Consider the following 22,659-nt stretch of genomic DNA (forward strand, 5'->3'; position numbering starts at 1 on the left):
CCCAGTAGTCATAGTTTGCGCACTTAATCCAAATCTATAATCGGCACTAAATTCAGAAGTGACGAATGCAAAATTGCACCAAAATGAAGACATCACAACGTGTGTACATTTCTAGCTCAAATTAAAATGTACTTATCAATATTGTCGAGCTGCCCATAATTAAAAGACAGAAATATATCATGTGTCAAACTCAAGTCCAAGGAGCCAGATCTGGCACACACACTTTGTGTGTCAACTTCCATGATTCTTGCAAAAAAAAAAAAAAAATGTACCGAAATTTCTAATTGGCATGTGTCATCAATAATAACGTTGATATATTGCAAGCATTATTTTGTTACCAACGTGAACAAAAGCTGTACAAACTTTCATCCTTGACTTCCGATATCAAAAGTAGTCATCCATCACATTGTTGTGTACAGTGTATGTAATACTCTAATAATCATATTAAACATTTATATGGTCGCACGGTCATAAGGGAAACCGTAACTGCAGTGTGGCCCCGCTATGAGAAAAAAAAAAATAATAAAAAAAAATAAATAGAATTTGACACCTCAGTCAGAGCTCGATATAGACTCCGCCCCTCGCTCAGTGATATTGGCTATACATTTAACGTGCACAGCAGACGCACTCCTCCACGTTGCGGACGTCGATCGCCTTCTTCTCCTCTTGACGGTACAGTGACTTGTTTCGACACACTGTCCGTTTTTGGCGTCTGTGTTTCATATAGTTTATGCCATAAGCCCAAAGTCGCCACAACTGAAGCGCGACACTCGCAGAAATGCCAAGTATATGCTAATCATTTCCGCCCTTGGACCACACTGCACGTCGCTTGTTTGTTCTAGTTACGAATTTGATCAACTAGATAAACTACTTTCATTCAACTTTAGTTGCTAGTTACATTATATAGAAAGTATTGCACGTAATATTGATTGATTTCTTGTCTTGCTGAGCTACTTTTCTTCTGATTAATCCAATTACAATTTTTTTTATTAATTAGTACAGTACTGTACAATGATATTTCATTCATACAAACATTCCATTTGGTGTCCTTTGACATCAATAATAATAATAATAATAATAATAACTTAAATAAGAAGTGTCTTTCACGTCTGCCTAACAGAAATGTAAAAGGATGCATTGCGCATCCCCTCTTCTGTTCCTCCAGACATGCGTGTGGCTGTAATCGGTGCTGGAGTCTTTGGTCTGTCCACAGCTCAGAGCATATATGAGCAGTACCACGCCATTGTCACTCCACTGATCATCGAGGTGTACGCAGACTGCTTCACCCCGCTGACCACCAGCGATGGAGCGGCAGGTCTTTGGCAGCCCTATATCAATGACAAGGGAGATGTCCAGGAGATGTATTTGTATTCTTTTTGACTCTTCTTCTTGAAAATGTTCCTGTTTCAATAATGCATTCTCCTTACCTTCAGGAAGTGGTATAAACAGACCTTTGACTACTTGCTGAGCTGCCTCCGTTCACCAGAGTGTGTAAAAATGGGTATTTTCCTCCAATCTGGGTACAACCTCTGCACAGAACCAACCCCCGTGAGTGAAGCTTTGCGTTTAGATTTGATGTCGTCGCTAAAAACTCAGAAACCAAAACTTGGCGGTTATTTTAGTTTGAAATAGAAGGTTTAATATACTTTTAAGTGTAGTATACTAATGGAATATCTACCACAGGCTTGTCTGATTATGTGACTTTGACGAATGAATGTCAGCAATTTATAAAACAATAACATTTATGAGGCTGTTTTACACTTACAAGCTGTAGATCAATTGTGATTCAGTGACCTCGAAGGCCGGTGTAATAAAAGACAATCAGGCCACAAAGTCCGCCCTCACCTCACCCGTGTCTTGTTTTGTGTGTGCAGGACCCAACGTTTAAAGACACAGTCCTGGGCTTCAGATGTCTCACAGAGCGAGAGCTGAAGATGTTTCCTGGTTACAGGTAGCGGAGGATTGAAGCGGTTACGTTACTACGAAACATGGAATGATCATAAAATCACGGCCATTCATAGTTCATTTGTTTCAGAACATTTGGCTCGTCCCAAAGAGATTGCAAAGCCTTAGCATTGCAGTCATTTTTGACAGGATGATTCAGTTAGTTTCTAACAAACCTCTCTCTTCTAAAATGCTGTATACCTTTTTTATAGTTATGGGTGGTTCAACACTGCTCTCATATTGGAAGGTAAAACATACTTACCTTGGCTGATGGACTGGTGAGTTTTTTTTTTTTTTTGCACAACTCTATATCAACACAAATAAGGACTCAATATTTCATTAAGTTTCACTTGCTGTCGTTGTCTTATTTCCTTAATCTGTAAGCAAATTTCGTCGACACACACGTTTTTAAATTTGTCTTTTTTTATATAAAACATCACCTGTTTGTTGTAACCTGAGTTGAACCAGACAAAGGTCATTTTAAGACTACCATGATGCAAATTATTACTTGGTCAGCCATTAAACCATGACCGGAGACCACGCCATATTCTTTTTAACTTTGATTCGATTTGTCGCTTATATAGGCCACTAGATCTGAATCAACATAACAAAGTCTTAGCAGTTTTAGATAAGGTACCCAAATAAGTCAATTGTCAATGATTGACTGCTTTACATACAACCATCACTGATGCAAGCTGAGGATAGAAAATAGTTTATTTCTTTTTTCTTATTGATTTAGCCTAGCAAGCTGTCTAGTAGTAAACACTGTAAAAGTGCTTTACATAGTCCAAACAGCAGCCCATGCACCATACATTGCGGTATATCCGCTACAAACAGCCTGCGTAGCAGAAATGAAAGCATCATAATTAGCATGTGTTCTGGTATTAATATTACATTTGGTGTCCTACTCAGGTTGGCGAAACGGGGTGTGAAATTTTATCACAGGAAAATTGGATCTTTTACAGAGGTTATCTTTTTAATTGTCTAGTTGCACACACAGTTAAAGCCCCAAATTCTTCATACTCTGGTCAAATTTTGAGTAAAAGTGAATTGACATTTGATGAATGACTGGTCATCTTTTGGCTGGAAAGTGGCACACGACTGTAAGATGTGTGAAGAAATGTACTGCGAATGAGAGTGGCTGAACAAAAATGTTTGACAATATCCACAAAAACATGCCTAAAACATTAAGCACTGTTTATTTTGCACTATTAAACCATTATGACACTCAAGGTGTCAAATTGTAAATACACAACCCCAATTCCAATGAAGTTGGGATGTGTTAAACATAAATAAAAACAGAATACAAAGATTTGCAAATCATGTTCAAGGAATTTAGGGATTTCATCATCTACATCCATAATAGCATCAAAAGTTTCAGAGAATCTGGAGAAATCGCCGCATGTAAGCGGCAAGGCCGAAAACCAACATTGAATGCCCGTGACCTTCGATCCCACAAGCGGCACTGCATCAAAAACCGACATCAATGTGGAAAGGATATCACCACATGGGCTCAGGAACAGTTCGGCGCTACATCCGTTAAGTGCAACTTGAAACTCAACAACACCCAGAAAACGCTATGGTAGGTTGATTGAATACTCTAAATTGGCCGTAGGTGTGAATGTGAGCGCGGTTGTTTTTTTTGTTTGTATGTGCCCTGCGATTGGCTGGCGACCAGTTCGGGGTGTACTCCGCCTCTCACCTGAAGATAGCTGGGATAGGCTCCCGTAGGTCCGCAACCCTAGTGAGGAGAAGAGGTACGGAAAATGGATGGATGGATATAAAAAATCAGTCCAGGTCACACTCCTACAGGTAACTTTATGCAAGATAGGAATACTTCTCAAAATGAAAAAGTCAAACATTTGTATTCAATATCTCTTAACACAATTTCCTAGTCTTTTGGCACTTGTGTAATTTCCAGTGAGAAGGTAACTCTTCAACAAAAAAAAAATAACCTCCAGCTCTAAATTTGGCCAGGGTCTGAATCATTTTGGGCCAAACTGTATATTTCAACATTTTGTTCACTATACCATGACCATCCAAAAATGCTCTGCAAGCAAACATTTGTTTTTGTTTAGTTTTTTTTTCCTTTTTTACATTCTTTCCCTTGGGTGTTTTTAGCTGTCTAAAAATGGTGCAGATGTGATGATAAACTGTACTGGGATGAGATCTGGAGACCTCCAGCCTGACCCTGAGCTGAAACCTGCCCGGGGGCAGATAATAAAGGTTAGGAGACTCACTGTATTTGTCATTTGGGTAGACTGGAAGAAGTTATTACTTTTTATATTCCTGTTTTCTAGGTGGAAGCGCCATGGTTGAAGCACTGGGTTATGACCTACACTCCTCAAGGGGTTTACAGCTCACCATATATCATTCCAGGGTAGCGCAAGTGACTTGACCGTGACAAATTCCACTTTCACACTGCATTCCCAGTAACAGTAGAGCCGCAATTCATTCGTCTGTCCCTTTAAGACAGGACCCACCAAAGTGGCTTTTTACTAGAAACGGGTGTGCTTGCACGAGACAGACTGCCGCTTTCAGATGATTAGACACGAGACGGCTGCAGTGAGACAGCTATAATTAATTTGTAACACAAAGGGATGTGGCCAGTCGCCCTGATGGTCCCTTACATAAGACGGCAAGCTGGGAAAAAGCTGCGAAAATCCCAGTGTGAAAGACGTTTTTAGTTACTTCAATGAACACTTTTATTTTAGATGCATTGTATCTCTCAAATGATACATGTATTGCAAGTCCCTAGCCCACAAAATATATATATGCAGAGAAATATTTCATACCATCACACACACACCTTAGTCGTGCTTACAAAGGTACTGATGTGCGGTCCATGTGTTATCATGCTGTTGCTTTCTTTTCCTCTGTTTTTATCTGCAGGAGTCGTCTTGTGTCAGTCGGCGGGGTATTCCAGTTGGGGAACTGGAATGAACACAACGATTCCGCCGATCATAAGGCCATTTGGGAAAAGGCTTGCCAGCTCGAGCCGAGCCTCAGGGTAATGTAATTACAATTCTTGTGATGCCAGTTAATGTCTACAATATGTACAAAGGTATTGTGACACCTGGTTGTTACACCTACAAGAACTTAAACTAGGAAAAATGTGTCCCTTAGCAGCTATAGTGGCTCCCACCCCCTTGGGAAGACTTTTACAAGATAGTTGAGTGTGTCTGGGAATTTCAGAGCTTACAATTGCAGTTTGAGTATACCCCAAAAGTGTTTGGTACGAGTTTAAGTTCTTCCACACTAAACATGCACTGAGGCACAGTCAGAAGAGGACTTTGCCCAAAAGGTCTTTAATATATATATACAGTATGTGTGTGTATGTATATAATATGTAGATCATATCATCTCATCTATGATGGACTGATGCAAAGTGGAAAAGTGTTCTATGGTCCGATGAGTCCACATTTTAAATTGTTTTTGGAAACTGTGGACGTTGTGTCCTCCGGGCCAAAGAGGAAAAGAACCATCAGGACTGTTATGAACGCAAAGTTCTGTGATGGTACGGGGCTGTGTTAGTGCTAATGGCATGGGTAACATACACATCTGTGAAGGCACCATTAATGTTGAAAGGTACATACAGGTTTTGGAGAAACATATGCTGCCATCCAAGCAACGTCTTTTTCATGGACACCCCTGCTTATTTCAGCAAGACAATGCCAAACCAAATTCTGCACGTGTTACAACAGCATGGCTTAGTAATAAAAGAGTGCGGTAAACTAGACTGGCCTGTCTGCAGTCCAGACCTCTCTCCCATTGAAAATGTGTGGCGCATTATGAAGCGTAAAATATGACACAATTCTAAGTTTATGATTATTTGCTGAAAACAATAAAGTTTATCAGTTTGACCATTAAATACCTTGTCTTTGTAGTGTATTAAATTAAATATAGGTTGAACATGATTTGCAAATCATTGTATTCTGTTTTTATTTATGTTTAACACAGTGTCCCAACTTCATTGGAATTGGGGTTGTAAAAGTACTTCCTTAATACTGTGTGAGCATGCAGTTGGATTTTTCATTACGTCTGAGTTTTTTGTTTTCTGATCACAGCATGCCAGGATAGTGGACGACTGGACCGGCCTCAGGCCAGCCCGAAGCAAAATCAGATTGGAGCGAGAGACCCTATTGTGTGGTACCACTGCGGTCGAGGTGATTCTAAACATCTGATTATAACTCCAGATATGAACATTAGTCCTCAGTGTCTGAGTTAGTGTGGTTGTCACGTGTAGGTGATTCACAACTATGGCCATGGAGGTTTTGGAATGACCATTTACAAAGGCTGCGCCCAGGAAGCAGCCAGGCTTTTTGGTGAGATCTTGAAAGAAAAGGGAAAAGCACCGAAAGCCCACCTGTGAATTTGTATTTAGCATTTGTGATTCAATTTAGGATCAAATTCATCATTTCATAAAATCGTTATCATTATAGGAGCAATTATTATTCACTAATAAATAACAACTGAGTCTTTTAAAAAACCTCATTGAATGTAAATAATCTAGAACTTACAAAAACCTGTAATGAATAACATCAAATCATCTTTTACAAAGATTTTACTGGCATGATGTGGTACATTTACATTAAGTGTGTTGACAAGATTCAGTACATCTTAATACTGATTAAATACTGTAATAACCAGCAGCTTATTTTTCCAAATAAACAGTTGATACAATAAGTGAGAAAATCCATAACTCTCCATATCTCCTCTTTCCAAAGAAACAATGACATTTGATGAATTATTTACAGAGGTATAAATTTGGTTAAACGACTGTGAGTTTCATCTAAAGTAAACAAATACTGTGGATGCAGTTTGATGTTAAGAACCCACTGAGATCCCATCAGCACGTAGTGTCACATTACAAGTATTGTAATTACAGTATGTTCTTTTTAATCAGGCTGATTGAGCATTGTATCATGTGATGAAAGTAAATTAAAAAAAAAAAAAAAAAAAACAGTTCTCCAATACTTGAATCTCCATTCATGTATTTTCCAGTGCAATGCGAGTTCTATGGAGTTCTATTTCAGAAATATCGCAGACAACACACACAGTACATACTACATACTGTGATGAAAGGGTCAACACATTTGAATATTGTCAAAAAATGGTCATGGCATAAATGAATATTGCTACTTAAATTGTCTTTACTAATTTTTTAATTTTATTTTTACAAATTGGTGTTCACGTTTACACTTGGGAACCATCATTATGATGTAAACAGAACAATTTATTATTTGGCTATTTTCTTCATTCTGCAGTTCAATGAATGAAAAAAAATAATTGAGATTGTACTGAAGTAGATATTTCCTCGGTGGATTAATAGTTTTTTTGTTTTTGTTTTTGAAGTTTATGATTTTTATAATTCTTCGACCATAGCTTGTTTAACCTTTTCATTTGCATCGCACAGCAAGATGAGAACTTTTTATTTTTTTCATGGGCTCTACAGCTTCCGTATGGCTTTTTCTGAATTTCTCAGATCTCATTTGTCCTCACCCATTCTTCTGTCAGGTCTGAATGCCATGCATTGCAGCCATTCTGTTGAAGGTATACAGTGGCAAAATGGATGGCAATGGTGGTTGAAGACTCTTAAGTGCAGTGACATGACATTTTGTGCTGTCTGCCTCTCTGAAGTCATTTTAGTGGCTAAACTGTTTATGAGACTTGAGATGCATGCGAAAAGCTGCTCTAGCTTTTTGTCTTTCACTCTTCACTCTCATAATCTCAAACATTGCTCAGCCCTGGGAGCCAGAACTGGAATGAGGGATTGGCCCTGAGGTTTGTGAGGAGGAGGAGGCCCGGCCCGTCATCTCCTGGCCCCACTGACGGTGGTCGGACTCCTGCAGGCCTCGTCCCGTTGTCTCAATCGGCAGCGCGCAAGAGGCGATGGCGGCGAGCAGACAGCAGCAGCAGTACACCGAGAGAGCTAAATACACGGACGACTCCAACAACACCTGCAAGAGAAAGCAGACGTGTCTATTTGTATACACCACTTATATAAAAGCGCCAAACTTTGCAGGTGATACCTGTGCGACAAAAGGTGTGATGAGGGCACCAACTCTCGCCATGCCACTGCTTGTTCCCAAACCTAAAGCCCTGTTTGCAGTTGGATAAACCTGTAGAGTATCAGAAAATGCTGTGAAGGTCATGCCACTTCTCTCTACCGTGGACTGTAGTATTGATTTGGTTCAAATTGGATTAATCCTATTCATTGCATAGTCAATGTGAACACTTTAACTAACCTCTGGAGTATACACATAGGCAGCCTGGAATCCCCCAGCGATGAAAGCTCTGGCAATGAATATCAGCACTGTCATGGACGCTCTGTAACAAAATGGGAAGCCGTGCTTGCCTGTATGACAATAACACAATCTGATTTAAAGTAGATATTGCAGACATGGCAGGTTTCTCCTTTTACCTCCCCACACAACCATAGAGCGGAATGATGCACAGAGAGAAGACAAGGAAACACAAGGCCATGGTCTTCCTCCTTCCTAAGCGATCGATCGCCCACAAAGTCACCAACAGTCCTGTGGAACATGAACCCATAACCTCCATAAGTTTATACAACATAGGCAAGTTACAATAACTATAGAAACTATGGATAGTCAACTTTTAATACCATATATTTCAAACTGTGATCTGGTAAAAGAATAATCTTGAAAAATGAATATTTTAAATATTCTAGTCATTTTATTTTTTACCTGGGAATTCTGATAAAGTTGTCCACAACAGGTCTTTGTAGTCATCACTGTTCAAATATTTACACTCCAGGCTGCATCTGAGCTCCATCTTATTACCTTTGGACACTAGAGGGAAATAAAGAACAACAACTCTATTGGATCAGCTCATTTTAGTGTCTGTATTTTATTATACTAAAATGAACAAACCTAGATTTGACAGTGATTTTATGAGTGGATGGATTCCTCTGGGATTTGCAGATGATTCATTTCTCGTGTCGTCCACTCTTGTCACACAGGTGACAGCTCTTTTTTTTTTTTTTTTTTAAATACATTTTATTGGCACGCACTATGGACATAAAACATATGATGTTTCTAAGTAAAGAAATTATGCTGGCTTATTTGCGCCATAGCAGCTTCACTTCGACTGGGGCAAGCTGGAGTGTTTGTGTGAATTTATGTCCATTCATTCAGAAGAACATCTGGGTGACCATCAGAGGTCACTGACAAACCATAGAGAGGACTTTGCTCGCAATATCTGTTGTACTTCGAGTTGAGGAACTTCTCCAAGCATGCCTCCATGGACCTTGCTTTGCTTTGTGGGACAGTCATGATAGTCACAGCCCTAAAGTTGGAAGCATAGAATTGTCCGCATACGGCACCCCGAGCATCTACATTAACAAGACTTCTGTAACATTTGTTGCATTTATTTGTTTGTTTTTTCCCCCCTCGAATGGATTAATTAAAATGTAGGTTTTCAGTTTTTAGTCATTTTGTTCATCATTTCTCATTAGATAACTGGTTAAATCAAATCAAATCTATTTAACATATGCATTTAACATTTGTATCCTATATTAAATAACTTGCTAATGACGTATTTCATTATGAGGTTTTTAAAAGTGAGAAGGAAATATATTATTAAAAATAGTCTTTTACATATTTCCATACAAATTTGGACTTTTTTAACATCATCCACAAATGACTTTGCCCATCTGTCTGTTTTAAAAATCAAATATGGCCCTTGAGAACAAAAGTCTAACCCAATCTCTCATTAAAATAATGAAGCCAAATGTATAAAGCTGCACATTTTAGAATTGTAGACTGCGTTTGATCTATTTAGGATTTGTCAATGTACAAAATTAACAACATTTTCTTTTTAAAAAAAACAACAGCAAAAAACTCACTTCCACATGTACCTCCCTCCTGAAAGAGCTCCGTGGTGAGCAACACAAGGCCGTAATACGAGAAGGCGTTTGCAAACCTGAGGACAAGAGACAACAATCTGAATGTTAGGCTTAATGTGTCCGTTAAGTGGGAATGGAACATTTTTTGGACAAGAAAAGGAATAAGTGGCATGATTGTTTCTTCTAGTTACCAAATAAACCACAGAAGGACTGTTGTCCACCGGAATTGCGATGAGAACAAGTCTCGAATCTTCCCACGATCCTCCTGATCAAAAAACAGAAATCAAGAGACCCACTAGAATCACAGGTCATAATACAAACAATAGCCGAATTACATTTGAAGCATTGCGCTCTGCAGAAACGGATTTACTTGTTTGGCAGCAATGAGTTTTCCCAGTGGCATGGGCATGCCATTCTCTATGGCAATGCGCTTCAAAGTAGCCAGAGCTTTTTCTGTATTCCCCGTCAACACATCATATCGGGCACTCTCAGGTAGCCACTGCCGCCCAAGTGAAGAGACTCGTTAGTTGACAGTGCTTCTTCATAGACATGGACGGAGAAAATCTGTTAAATTAGACCGTGACACATTCTGGCCAAAATCTGAACAGCTTTTCACAGACATGTTTTCTGACATACTGTAGGCAGCTCACAAAGGATTTACACACGCAGGCCCAAAAATGTGTATAACATTTAAAAAATAGGTATGTTTTTCATAATGTTTCCCCTTTCAAGAACCTTGAATTACTTGTGACTTCATACTCACAAAACACAGGATGGCAAAGATGAAAAGGGGGATGGTCGGAGAGGCCGAGAAGCCAACGCCAGCCCAGAGAAGGCATCACTAGAATAGCAAGAAGGACCTCAAACACTGTGCCCAGTGCCCAGAATATCTGTAAGGCCACAGTAGTCAACACAGGATGAAAGCGCTGCAGATGTTCTTTACATATTTACATTCAGTTAACTTGACAGCTGACAACCACCCACCCAAATGAGATAAACAGTACAAACCTCAATTAGCAATATACAAGTTGCTCTGGACTTCATGGGAAGAAACTCAGCATAGAGTGTGACCCTTACAAAAGAGAAACCCAAAACTGTTCATTTGAAGTTTTCCTATGGCTGGTTGTGCATGATGGATGGATGAGGGATACGCACGATTGCGGGGCTCCGCCGATGCCAAAGCCCACCAGAGCGCGGAGGAAGAGGATCCAACCATAGATGGGAGCAAAAGCACTCATCAGACCATAGAACATCGTCCACAACACGCTCAGTGTCAGACCCTGTGTGTCCAAACAAAAATAAGATTACGCTAAACAGAAACCGCTTGGAGAAAATGTCCACAAAACGGAAGACATGACATTTGCATTTTATAGTCCTATCTATATTTGTCAGCGACCCAGACCATTTGGTGTTAATGCCATTTTTAAAAAATGTGCTATCTTACAAGTACAACAATAATTCCTGAAAGTGATAAGAAGACTTGAACACGGCAGAGCAGTGACAGGAAACTTTGACCTCAGCTACCATCAAATGCTTCAGGCATCATTAAAAATGAATAGTGTTCTTTCTTTGACACAGAATGGTGAAAAGAAACCATTACAAGATCTGTGGAGGACTGAGGCCAAATTCTGCGGTCCCATTGCTTTACAAGAATCGCCGTGAGCTGATGCATCGGTGCAGGACAATTATAATACAACATATGAAATGATCCACTTCTCCTTCACTTGAAAGTCCAAACTTGCATGAACATAATATCCTACATAATCCCTTTTGTTTTTTAATGTACATGAACCAGGTTAGCGTCCCTCCAGCAACAAGTTGCAAACATATTTTATTTGCAGCAGGACTAGAATGGAGCTACTGCCACTCCCATTTTCACTCATGCTCAGTGCAGAAGACGTACTTACCGTCTTTCTTCCGTACTTGTCAGATATGTTTCCCCAAAGGGAGGAGCTGATCATCATTCCAATAAACACCGCCTGTGTCAATTGACAAAATATGTCAGAGAATGCTGGAACATTACTGGAATACTTTTTTTTTTAAACAAAAAGAAAAACATCTGCAGAGTTAAGTGTTACTCTATCTCAAGTGCACACATTAGAAACCTTTGACATCACAAATGTTCTTCCCGAAGAATGGCCAACAATTTCCACGGACTCCCGCCAACATATTGTAGAAGGTGCGAATGAGTCATAGATATTAATGTTGCATAGGGGGGATCAATTATGTATTTCCATCTATTTTCACTTGGGTGTAATAACCAGGGATTACTTAATTTTTTCAGGTAAGGATATTGAGAACAGATTCTTATTTGGAATGATTGTGTTGGTAATAGTGTTTCTAATGGCATTAATAGACAAATGTATTTTTTCACTTGGTTGTCTATAATCATATAAAGGTGTATCAGCATCAATTCGAATGTTGAGGAAAACGTTCATAATTCATAAACAACAACTCATATATTATATAGATTCACAACACAAAGACACATTTTGACCCCCCACATTTACCATTTCAAAAAATGAAATTACATTTAAAAAAAACAAGAAAAATAATTGTTCACATAGAAACTAGGAAGAGGGTAAAACTAGGCTTTTCCATGTGTTTAAGTTTCACTTTTTGAGTTAAACTACTGAAATAAAGGAACTTATGATATTCTAATTCATTTTGTAATTGATAAATATCAATATGTACATGCATAACGGCGAGCTACATGCAGTAGCTAACAGATAAGCATATTACTAATATGACAGCATAATTACCGATGTAAGAAGTGCCACCTCCAGACTTGGTAGTCTCCATTCGCAGTGAAGCTGTGGAGCTAAGATGCTTAGAATCATCATCTCCATTGCGTCTGCCATCTGAACACAATAATCAAGAGTTCACTGACAAAACAAAACAAAAAGAAAGAAAATACAGTATAAGACTGTGAACAAATACATAATACCCAAAGAAGGTGTATTAGAGATGTTCTCACCCAGGACAAACCAGTGAGGATGGAGAGCTTCCACTGGAAGGTCCCAAAGCCAATGGCTTCCACAGCATCCTCGACCATGAACGTGTCTAAAAGAAAAATCAGTAAAAATAGCTTGTGAATGTAAGGAGGGGTGGGGGGGGGGGGGGGGTGGGGTGGAGGGGGAGCACTACAACGGCTGAGCTTGTTTTCAGAAACAGAAAAAGCGATAACACTCCATCATACTCCGTACCATCAGTTGGGTTGGCAAACTCCCGAGGGACAGGCGCTCCATCTGCAAGGGCCACGGACTCCATCTCTTTCTGCTCCGCCACCCACACCGCTGCATAGGGCTCTCGACTTTCGGCGTCATCCTCCGAGCGCGTGCTCTCACCGGTGTGACGGAAGCGGACGACACTAGAAATGAAATGTCAAATCCTGGAGCAATCCATCCGCGCATGAAATGACAATCAATTCTCGGTCAGTTCTATTGGAAATGTGCTCTGTTTGAGGCATCGGAAGCTGCGTTGTGGTTCGGTATTTTCACGCTGAAGTTTGGATTTGACCTGATTCAACTGCACATGTGCTAGAGGATACAATTACACAACAAGAGAAGGCAAGGCTGAGAACAAATATCAAGGGCCGCTCCTTGGGTAACATGTTTTTCCACCAATAAATATGAGTCTATTAATGAAATGTACGAAAGATTAAATAATATTGTCCTATTTGATGTGACAGCTCTGCAGGCTAAAAACACCACCAACTGTGCAAGTTTTCCACAGATGGAAAGTGCAATTTTCTCCCACCACCTGCTGATAATGACCAGTTACTTACTCTAAGTGCTGATAGAGCACCAATGATGTCCTACCACTGTAATGACAGCGCACAACATTCAATTCTACATGCTGCAGATTAGCATGGGAGATGCGTGGGTTTTCTCTGGCTTCCTTCCACGTCCCTAGAACGCGTTTCTTAGCTTCTTTGAAGACTCTAAATTGCCCATAGGAGTGAATGTGATTGTGAATGGTTGTGTTTCTATATGTGGTGACCAGTCCAGGGTGTGCCTCTATCTAATGTCAGTCATACCAGTTCCATGCACCAGTTTTTGTGTAACATATAATAAATATTATATGCCAGACATATTTCTTTGTATGTTTTCTATTCCGTTAATTATAACTCTGCTCTAGTGAAAAGACAAAGAAAAGGTCATCTTGGTCCTGTCTCCATCTTGGTCTATGTGATGACAAAACATGATATGTTTGGTGGTGCCAGTTGCGTCCAAGCAGAAGATAACTATCTGTTCATGTTTGATTAAGTAGTAGAAGAATACTCGGGCCCTTCCTTGCAGCCGCCAACCTGGTTGTATTCAAATTATTACCTTGCATGCAAGTTTTCATTCAATTGTCTCTCATTTCGCTCAAAGTGCTTGTCCTGTCTGTTGTCTATTAAGGAATAACATTTTTCCTGTGACATTATGTCATGGTGATTTTTTTTTTTTTAAGTTAACGACGGAGGCAAAACACCAAAATGTTGTGATTGTACATACAGTATGTGCTTTTTCAGTCTTGCACAGGAGGTGTTTTGACCCCTACTATACAGTATACAGTCTTGTGAATGTCGTCATACCAACTATACAGCAACAAATACAGTAGCAGCTGTAAAAGGAGTGGTGAAGACTCTGTTTTATCTAATTATTTGATTGCAAGGCAACTGTGTGAGCTTTCACGAAGCCACTGGCGACAAGGCTGCGAGATTAAGTGCTCAACTGAATCATGGCCGTTGAGAACTCATCGTCTAAATCAGAGCAAAGCAGCCTCCTTCCAGCAGACAAACCACACGCAAATGCCACGACACGGCTTCAGACCGCCCGATGATTTTGACGATTCCATCCAGCGAGGTCTTCAGGTCGTCTTAATGTGGGTTTGCATCACATGACGCTGCCGCTTTGATACAATGTGAGTTTGTTGTGTTCTGGTCACGAGCTCGGCATACAAACAAAAGAGCAATGTGGCACACGGACTGAGCGATTCAATGCAAAGAGGAGGAGAAATTGCACGAGGCGTTTGAACTCACGGCAACTGTCTCAGCTGGAACAGATCATCGTCCATTTTGCTGTTTATTTCCCGACGCTCCGTGTGGCCTCATCGCCTTTTTCCATGATCACGACCAGCTGCGATTTCAGCACTGAGGAGAGCGACCCGCTGACGGCCAATGAGGACGCACAATTCATGCACGCGACAGACAATGCACAAGTTTAAAGGATGGCAAAATAGATTCATGCAAACCCTCAAGTATATATAAATCTATTTATATATTTTTACACTTCAGGTAGATTGTTCATTAATAACACTTTCTCACTAATCGGTGTCAATAAGAATGGGATACAAATGTAGCTAGCAAAAACAATCGCATATACTAAATTACAAAATCATATTTAATTGAGAAAGCGATTTGAAAAAAAAATACAGGCAGTCAAACGTGACATCATTTATTCGGTGGGAACATTTTAGAACGAACACAGCGGTACGCTCCCTTTGTGGCTCCCCTCAAACAATGCTGCTGAAGACGATGGTTCCGCAATAGCAGGATGTTGTGGTACCGACCAGAGAACTCGGATAAACTTGTCAGAGAATACCTTGGCACCGGACCGAGCGTCAGGTAAAGTATTCTCCTTGTCAAACACCACATTAAGCTCCTTATCGTTAATGGTTGACCTAGTCAAAATAGAAGCGGGTCACGACGCTGCCGTGCGTGGCGCTCGGCTGGCAAACAAGCGACCGGTTAAATGTCCGCGTTACTAATCCGTAGCGAAGGAAAATGGAGCAATGCAATATATCAGATGTGTCTTCATATTGTTCTTCGTGTAGCTCTCTGGATTCCACATAGCACACCACGGGAAGATAAAACTCGGTGCTGCTGGCAAGTAGCATCTTGCTAATACTAGCATCATTACAAACATAAATGGTTGTTGTGTTTTTTTTTGGGGGGGGGGGTAAATGCATGCTTCGTTTCTTTCAGCCAGCGTTGCAGAGAAGACAATTAGCAACGCGCGCTGTCGTCGGTAATTGTCGACCTGACAACTAGCACGCAATGTTAGCGTTACACGTGTTGGAACATTTACGTTTTTCTTCCTGCAGTTTTTCTTTATACATACTGTATAAAGTAACCTATACCACATGTGCACTTTAGTATATCTGCGAAATCGTAACCATCCAGCCCAAAATATTTTACTGTTCACCCAAAAGTTAAGGATACATTGGGCATTCGGGGGGAATTTCAGGATGACCCTAAAATGCATTTTATCCTTTATAGTTAAACTTATGTGACCTCCTCTAAACCTTTAAATGCAGATGTCCAACTGTTCAATATTTCAGTAACTTTTGTATAACTTCTCCAATAAAGAGCTGGACAGCAAAACTCTCAACAAATATGTAAGATCCAACCAATAGGTTTCCTGGTTCAAGTAGGATTGGTATTGAAACAGTCCTCTTTGTCATGCTGTTCGGATTTTTACATTATTAAACCAAGGCGACACCTAGCAATTGATCAACAGTACCTCGCCATTGTGAGGCTTCAAACTCGAAGGAAGTAGCCACCGAGCGCAGAGTATCGCAGAGCGTCATCAGCGGGTTGCAACAGTGAGCCTGCAAGACGGGCAAGGAAGTGGACATCCTTGCCAATCATTGGTCAATTCATGACTCAAACACCTGTTGTGAGTTTTGCCATTCAGCCCCTTGTGAGAGAACAGCAAGTTGTGCAAAAAGTACTGAAACATTGAGACGTGAATCCAAAAGTTTTCGATCAGGTCAAATTAAGTTAGGTTATAGTGGATTTTAAGTTCATCCAAAAAGTTCACCCGAGAGCCGAATATCCCTAACATTTTTTTTTTGTAGTGAATATAAAGTAACGAGTTGCTCCTCTCTTAAGTGTATCTGTTACAAGACTGAGTGAATCTGTAAAATCCTAACCAGTTAGGAAATACATTTTGCTGTATTGCCAGTTACTGCCATGCTGTGAGAGATAATTTACCATAATTTAACTCTAATCATGATGTTGTGTCTTCATTAGAAACAAGATGCTAAAAAACTGGGGTGTCATTGGTGGTGTAGCTGCTGCCATTGCAGCTGGTGTGTACGTTTTGTGGGGCCCAATCACTGAGCGAAAGAAGCGGAAGAGAGGTGAGAAGTCACGCGACGCACGATGCCAGCAGTGAAGACGTCCTTTTTAACAGTGAGCTGTTTTCCTACAGGTATGGTTCCTGGTCTGCTGAACTTGGGTAACACTTGCTTCCTGAACTCCTTGCTTCAGGGCCTGGCAGCGTGCCCGTCCTTCATCCGGTGGCTGGAGAGGTTTTCAAGCTCACCCGCAATCCAGTCGTGTAAAGAAAACAAGTTGTCCACAACCCTTCTCCAGCTTCTCAAAGGTATGGGAACCAATGTGGGAGGCGTAAAGGTAAAACCTTGTTAACACTCCGTGAACGTTCATAATTTAATTTCATAACCTAATGGTTGTTTCTATGCTGAAAGCTCTATCCAGTATTGAGCCTGGGGATGAAGATGTGCTGGATGCTGGATGCTTGCTGGATGTTCTCAGACTTTACCGGTGGCACATCAGCTCATTTGAAGAGCAGGTTAGTCTTTTGTGCTTATCAGTGGGGATTGTTTTTCTCAGTTTATTTTTTTTATTTGTCTGTTCTGTTTCACTGTCGTTATCCCTCTTTTAAGGATGCCCACGAACTCTTTCATGTCCTAACGTCATCTCTCGAGGAGGAGAGGGACCGCCAGCCGAAAGTCGCCCACTTCTTTGACATGCAGTCTCTAGAGGTCAGCGATCCTTTTCCAGCTTTAACTGTGGGAAGAGTTTGAAAAAAAAAATGCTGATGCCTACCATTTGTGGACAGATGAAAAAGACAAAAATATTAAGCGTTACAAACACTTTTGCAGGTTTCTACTTGAAAACATGATTTAAAGGCTATTTGTCACTCAACAGCTACTTGAGTTCATTTAATGTGACTTTTGACAGAGATAATTAGCGGGAAAACTCACACTGAAATGAGACAGGTTGATATGAAATTTTGCTCAAGACAAATCTTTTCAGGAAATGTAGAAGACACACTTTAAATTGTATTACTTATATACAGTACAGTGGTACCTTAACTTATGAGTGCCCAACTTTGAAGTTTTTGGAGTTACGAGCCGTTGCTTGGTCAGTTTTTATTTATTCTTCGCTTTGTGTTGCAAGCTAAATTTTAATTGGGAGCGAGATTCAGATATGCTAAATGCTCGAGTAAAGTGGGGGGGGGAAAAAAGGAGAGCGACGGTTGCTGATGCACTTTCAGGCATTTATGGAACGGCGCAGTCAGTCAGACACAAACAAAATCAAAACGCTCGCAATGAGCGCAGTTCAGACGCTCACACTGAACCAACCGCCTGTTAAATGGCCAACTGTAGATGGAGCCAGCGCTGCTGTCGTCTTTCAGACCAGGCCACGCAACTCACACGTCATCACACAAATACTACAGTGCGTGTTATTTTCGGCTCAGTCACACTTTATGAGAACAGTTTATTAAGTCAAAGTACCTTTGAACACATTTCAAATTATGTCTGTGTGCTTACACCAGAGCCTTCCCAATCAAGATGAGAGAACACGGACCTGCAAGAGTCGAGGTAAAAGAGGAAATTGGACTCGTAATCTTTGATCAGCAACAAATTCGTGATGAATAGGAATTTTGTCACCCCTTTTTGCAGCTCCTCTTCACCCGATTCTAAGCTCTTGGAAGTTTCGGCATCCTTTTCATGGCCGTTTAACGAGTAATATGTTGTGCAAACGGTGTGAGCAACAAGTGAGTAGTTTTTGTTTTTTATTTACACAAAATCACAAAGGTGGGAGCTATGTTTGATGGTTAGTTAATATGATTACTCATAAACGACCTAGCCTATTTACACAAAAAGTGGAATTCAATAGATTTTGGATAAAAATGTTTTATGAAATGCATCATTCTCTATGAAACAGAAAGAAGTGTCTAATTAACATACAAACAAAATACAGATCTCCACATTTTTCTCACTTTTTGTTAGATGATTTATTTATTTATTTTTCCTATTCTCGCAGTTTAATTCACAATGGCTGACTCCAGAGCCCCAGAATCAAACACAGTACAGTCCTATTGTCTTGGGTCAACCTCAAGCAGAATGTTTTATTTTTCAGAGTCCTGTGCGATACGATTCCTTTGAGAGTCTTTCGTTGTCTATCCCTTTACCTCAGTGGGTAAGCACAATCATCATAAAATTAAAACCTACCTAAATCCAAATTTTGCTTTAATGTGATGAGTGTTTGTGTTTAGGGTCGACCGGTCTCGCTGGATCAGTGTCTACAGCATTTCATCTCCTCAGAAACGATCAAGGAAGTAGAGTGTGAAAATTGCACCAAGGTATTTCACATATGAATATCTTTGCATAATGCAGAGAAAGACAGAGATCATGTTTTTTCTTTTTTAGCTTCAGCGAGGGACAAGAGTCAACGGACAGCTTGTGGAAAGTCAGCGGACAACATTCGTAAAACAGCTGAAATTAGGAAAGGTAATTGACCTTTTTGCACGTCTTCGAATTGCTTGATAACATTTTGCAACAATTGTGTGCTCATGTAATTATTATTCCATCCAATGTGTTCCTTCCTCCGTCAGCTGCCCCAGTGCCTCTGCATCCATCTGCAAAGACTCACATGGTCCAGCGAAGGAACCCCGATTAAAAGACAAGAGCATGTGCAATTTACGGAGTTTCTATCAATGGACCGTTACAAACACAACACTTCCATACAGATGAGTCAGCGCACCAAACGTGCTGGGAAGCACCAAAAGGCAGACCATTTAGGCAAGGCTACAGAAAAGCCTGCTACAAATGGCACAGGTATGCTCAGCATCATCCTGCCTGATTCTGTTGTCACATGCATTCTTAAGTTTGTTGTCCTTTGTTTTTCAGGTGCGGAGCATCATAACAACAACAAAGCCTTTGCAAATGGAAACTCTTCATCTGTCTGTTTCCAGTCTACTTGTGGGACCACTCAGCTGGGCCTCACATATGACTTCCAGTAAGCTGCCTTGATTTCCCTAACACATGACTATAGCCTGAATAACAATAACAACTCAGAACAATAACAAATCTGTAATACACAGTGGAATCTCAATCCATTTGTTGGGTTTAAAAATACAGTCGAACGTCCAAAATTGAACATAATCCTGTCTGTTGACGCATCTAATTTCAAACCATTTTTCCATATCATATCCTATAAAGTGGATTCATTTCAGTTTCCAACTGTCATTGTCATCAAACCTCACAAAACAAAAAACTCAAGTAATGTCACACATGATGGTTTGAACTCAAAGTTTTGTTTGACATATATGAAGATTTTGCTTGAAATGTACCGTAATTTCTCGTGTATAATACGCACTCCCAACGTTGACCTCAAAATTCTGGAAAACCCTTCTACCTATGTATAATGCATTTTTACAATGCATGATTTTGATTCTACCCATATGATCAAAACATGAAGTGTTATCTGTATTTTTTTTTTCAAAATAATTATTCTGAAGTGAAGCACTTTATTTGAACACGTAATACTTTCTTTCTTTCTTTTTTTTTTTTAAACTTGCTCTTATTTTGAAATTCACAGCCCTACTTTTATTTAGTAAATGAGAAAACACACAGTTGTGCTCATGTTTGATTACCCAGGCAGAATTTGTAAGATGTGTACAATTCTTTCAAGAAAACATGAAGGGCCATGCGAAAGACATTTAATTTAATTTTAACGGGATTCAAATTAAGCAGTCAAGCATTTCAGAAAAGCATTATCATTTAACAAAACATTACCATAAATAAATGAATGATGGTTGTTGTTCAGTCATCAGTCATTATTTAAAAAAACAATATTTCACAAATTCTGCCAGGGTATGTAAACTTATGAGCACAACTGCATACGTACTCGTCAATAAACTGATTAATAATAATATTGGAATGAAAGTGTAGGCTACACCGTTTTCATAGGATCTAGGTGGCGCTGGCATATTAGAATGAAAGTGTACACATTTCTCATAACCTCTAGGTGGCGGTGTTATTTTGGAATGAAAGTGTACAGCTTTTTCATAACCAGTAGATGGCGACCTACATTTATTAAATGGGAAAGTTTTTTTCCATTTTCCCCTAGACCTATGTATAATGCGCACTATTGACTTTTGACAATTTGGGGAGGGGGGGGGATGTGCATTATACACAAGAAATTACGGTAACCTGCAAACCATTACACAGTCAAACTATTCTCATCATTAAATATTTATTAAATCTCAATAAAGAAACATTTAAGTAACATTAACATTCGTACAAGTGTAAAACAAAACAACTGAACACTACCTTCACTTTGATAGCAAGTGATGATGCTGGAGTCTTACTGCTTTAAATGTGAGTCACTTAACATCTGGTCTTCTATCAACAACACTTGTTGAAGCTGATTATTTTTTGGAATATTTGTTGGGGTAACAAAAAGGTCTTAAAAAGAAATAAAACAAACCTGAATTGTTTGAGACAGAGCTCATGCAATGTCGTGCAATATGCTGACAACTTCACACTTGTGGAGTTTCAAACTTTGAGGGGAATGAATATGCCTGAGAATTTTGGTAGAATTGTAACACCTCAAAGCTGTTCAACTTCAGAGGCTAAAAAGAGGTTCTTTTAATTTTGAAAATACAAAGTTAAATGTTTTTGTGCACATTCTATCTTAAATCAAAATGCTAGATATTGTAATATTACTCTTGGGAGTCTACATTCCAGCCTCAGTTGTGTTCAGTGAATACAGAAATAAAATTTGAAGGTCTGGACTTTAGTATTTCTCAATCCATCGAGAAGATGGATCAAACGTATCAATCTCAGATCGATCAGCCAATGTAAACACAATCCTTTTCTCCTTCCCGCCAGCTCCCCGCAGTACCTTTTCCAAGTCACGGCTGTGCTGGTTCACCATGGTGACATGCACTCAGGACATTTTGTAACGTACCGGCGCAGCCCCTCCCCGCCTTGCAGTTCCTTGCCATACACCTCTCAGTGGCTGTGGGTGTCGGACGACTCGGTCCGCAGAGCCAGCCTGCACGAGGTGCTGTCCTCCAACGCTTACATGCTCTTCTACGAGAGAGTCCAGAAGCAGAGCGCTCTGTCACATTCGCAGGAGTAAGTGAAAGCCCACAGGCTGAATTCATGCTGCTGCCTTTCCAGTCGCACCGTTTAAAATGGATCTGCCCATTACAACATGGTTGATGGCGAACTGGCACGTATGCGTCGTTTGACTATAAGGTATTTCTTGCGTGAACGGATCATCGCAATGACTTGTCATGCTGTGATGTTGCTGCTGTAATCCCAAGCAGGAGACTCCAATTCCAAAGAATATGGACATGATGTCTTACTCTAATGTATCTGACTTGTGCAGAAAAACTGAGAAATGTGATAAAAAAAAAAGTACATGCTTGGTTCAAATCTCAATAGGTTCATGTGTCATGCATTTACACTTAAAAACTATTTGAATGCAAGTTGGTTTATTTTTTCAATGCTCAGAACGTTGGTCCGAATTTAATGATCCGAATTTAATGATTATGTACGGATAACACTGAGGGTAATCATTCACGATGATTCAGCAATGTTTGTAGACATTTTCTGGAAATCATGCATACACAGTTAATTGTGTCTGTTATTGTAATACAGCATTACTATTTTCATACTTACTGTAGCTGCACATTTGAAGTTAAAAGTGCCATGTTGTCTCTTGAGATTTTTAATATGAAGCCATATGTGCGTGGCAGTTGTTTTACTCTGACATGAAAAATCTGAAGGATATTTTAGTGTCCAGATTTGGC

General features: G+C 39.9%; 3 protein-coding genes across 7 annotated transcripts; 2 read left to right on the forward strand and 1 right to left on the reverse strand.

Moving 5' to 3' along the window:
• The first annotated feature begins 609 nt into the window (after window positions 1-609).
• LOC133399779 (D-amino-acid oxidase-like) lies at window positions 610-8,464 on the forward strand. Of its 3 annotated transcripts, XM_061671627.1 has the most exons (12): window positions 610-672; window positions 1,166-1,361; window positions 1,434-1,548; window positions 1,875-1,951; window positions 2,157-2,222; window positions 2,857-2,911; window positions 4,066-4,170; window positions 4,245-4,324; window positions 4,837-4,954; window positions 6,012-6,110; window positions 6,191-6,269; window positions 7,690-8,464. In XM_061671627.1, the coding sequence occupies exons 2-12, from the start codon at window positions 1,168-1,170 to the stop codon at window positions 7,725-7,727; spliced, it is 1,026 nt and encodes a 341-aa protein (XP_061527611.1). In that variant the 5' UTR covers window positions 610-672; window positions 1,166-1,167; the 3' UTR covers window positions 7,728-8,464. The 3 variants fall into 3 exon arrangements, with proteins under 3 accessions (XP_061527611.1, XP_061527609.1, XP_061527612.1); XM_061671625.1 differs by lacking the exon at window positions 7,690-8,464 and having other exon boundaries at window positions 6,191-6,868; XM_061671628.1 differs by lacking the exons at window positions 6,191-6,269; window positions 7,690-8,464 and having other exon boundaries at window positions 4,837-4,959; window positions 6,012-6,102.
• Window positions 6,518-15,244, reverse strand: svopa (SV2 related protein a). Its single transcript, XM_061671624.1, is given in 17 exon segments — window positions 6,518-7,904; window positions 7,977-8,066; window positions 8,193-8,274; window positions 8,369-8,480; window positions 8,655-8,759; window positions 9,815-9,891; window positions 10,006-10,079; window positions 10,185-10,313; window positions 10,578-10,613; window positions 10,615-10,704; window positions 10,823-10,886; window positions 10,970-11,094; window positions 11,722-11,793; window positions 12,577-12,675; window positions 12,792-12,877; window positions 13,021-13,184; window positions 14,841-15,244. Coding segments are annotated over 17 exon segments (1,659 nt in total). The 5' UTR covers window positions 14,876-15,244; the 3' UTR covers window positions 6,518-7,685.
• An 87-nt stretch (window positions 15,245-15,331) lies between these two features.
• usp30 (ubiquitin specific peptidase 30) lies at window positions 15,332-22,335 on the forward strand. 3 transcript variants are annotated; one of them, XM_061671629.1, is made up of 13 exons: window positions 15,332-15,425; window positions 16,836-16,945; window positions 17,017-17,190; window positions 17,294-17,397; window positions 17,492-17,590; window positions 18,388-18,433; window positions 18,515-18,609; window positions 18,975-19,034; window positions 19,111-19,197; window positions 19,265-19,345; window positions 19,450-19,672; window positions 19,745-19,853; window positions 21,731-22,335. In XM_061671629.1, the coding sequence occupies exons 1-13, from the start codon at window positions 15,355-15,357 to the stop codon at window positions 21,981-21,983; spliced, it is 1,512 nt and encodes a 503-aa protein (XP_061527613.1). In that variant the 5' UTR covers window positions 15,332-15,354; the 3' UTR covers window positions 21,984-22,335. The 3 variants fall into 3 exon arrangements, with proteins under 3 accessions (XP_061527613.1, XP_061527614.1, XP_061527615.1); XM_061671630.1 differs by having other exon boundaries at window positions 19,271-19,345; XM_061671631.1 differs by lacking the exon at window positions 15,332-15,425 and having other exon boundaries at window positions 16,853-16,997; window positions 17,076-17,190.
• Window positions 22,336-22,659: the final 324 nt, after the last annotated feature.

The sequence above is a fragment of the Phycodurus eques genome, chromosome 3 (assembly GCF_024500275.1).
Source record: "Phycodurus eques isolate BA_2022a chromosome 3, UOR_Pequ_1.1, whole genome shotgun sequence".
NCBI classification, from domain to species: Eukaryota; Metazoa; Chordata; class Actinopteri; order Syngnathiformes; family Syngnathidae; genus Phycodurus; species Phycodurus eques.

Excerpts from the sequence above, each read along its gene's own strand:
- LOC133399779 (XM_061671625.1), top strand. The coding sequence starts at position 1,168 with ATGCGTGTGGCTGTAATCGGTGCTGGAGTCTTTGGTCTGTCCACAGCT. Across the intron at positions 1,952-2,156 it reads AAGATGTTTCCTGGTTACAG|TTATGGGTGGTTCAACACTG; the intron begins GTAGCGGAGGAT and ends CCTTTTTTATAG. Across the intron at positions 4,325-4,836 it reads TCACCATATATCATTCCAGG|GAGTCGTCTTGTGTCAGTCG; the intron begins GTAGCGCAAGTG and ends TTTTATCTGCAG.
- usp30 (XM_061671629.1), top strand. The coding sequence starts at position 15,355 with ATGTTGTGGTACCGACCAGAGAACTCGGATAAACTTGTCAGAGAATAC. Across the intron at positions 19,035-19,110 it reads CTATCCCTTTACCTCAGTGG|GGTCGACCGGTCTCGCTGGA; the intron begins GTAAGCACAATC and ends GTTTGTGTTTAG. Across the intron at positions 19,346-19,449 it reads AACAGCTGAAATTAGGAAAG|CTGCCCCAGTGCCTCTGCAT; the intron begins GTAATTGACCTT and ends TTCCTCCGTCAG.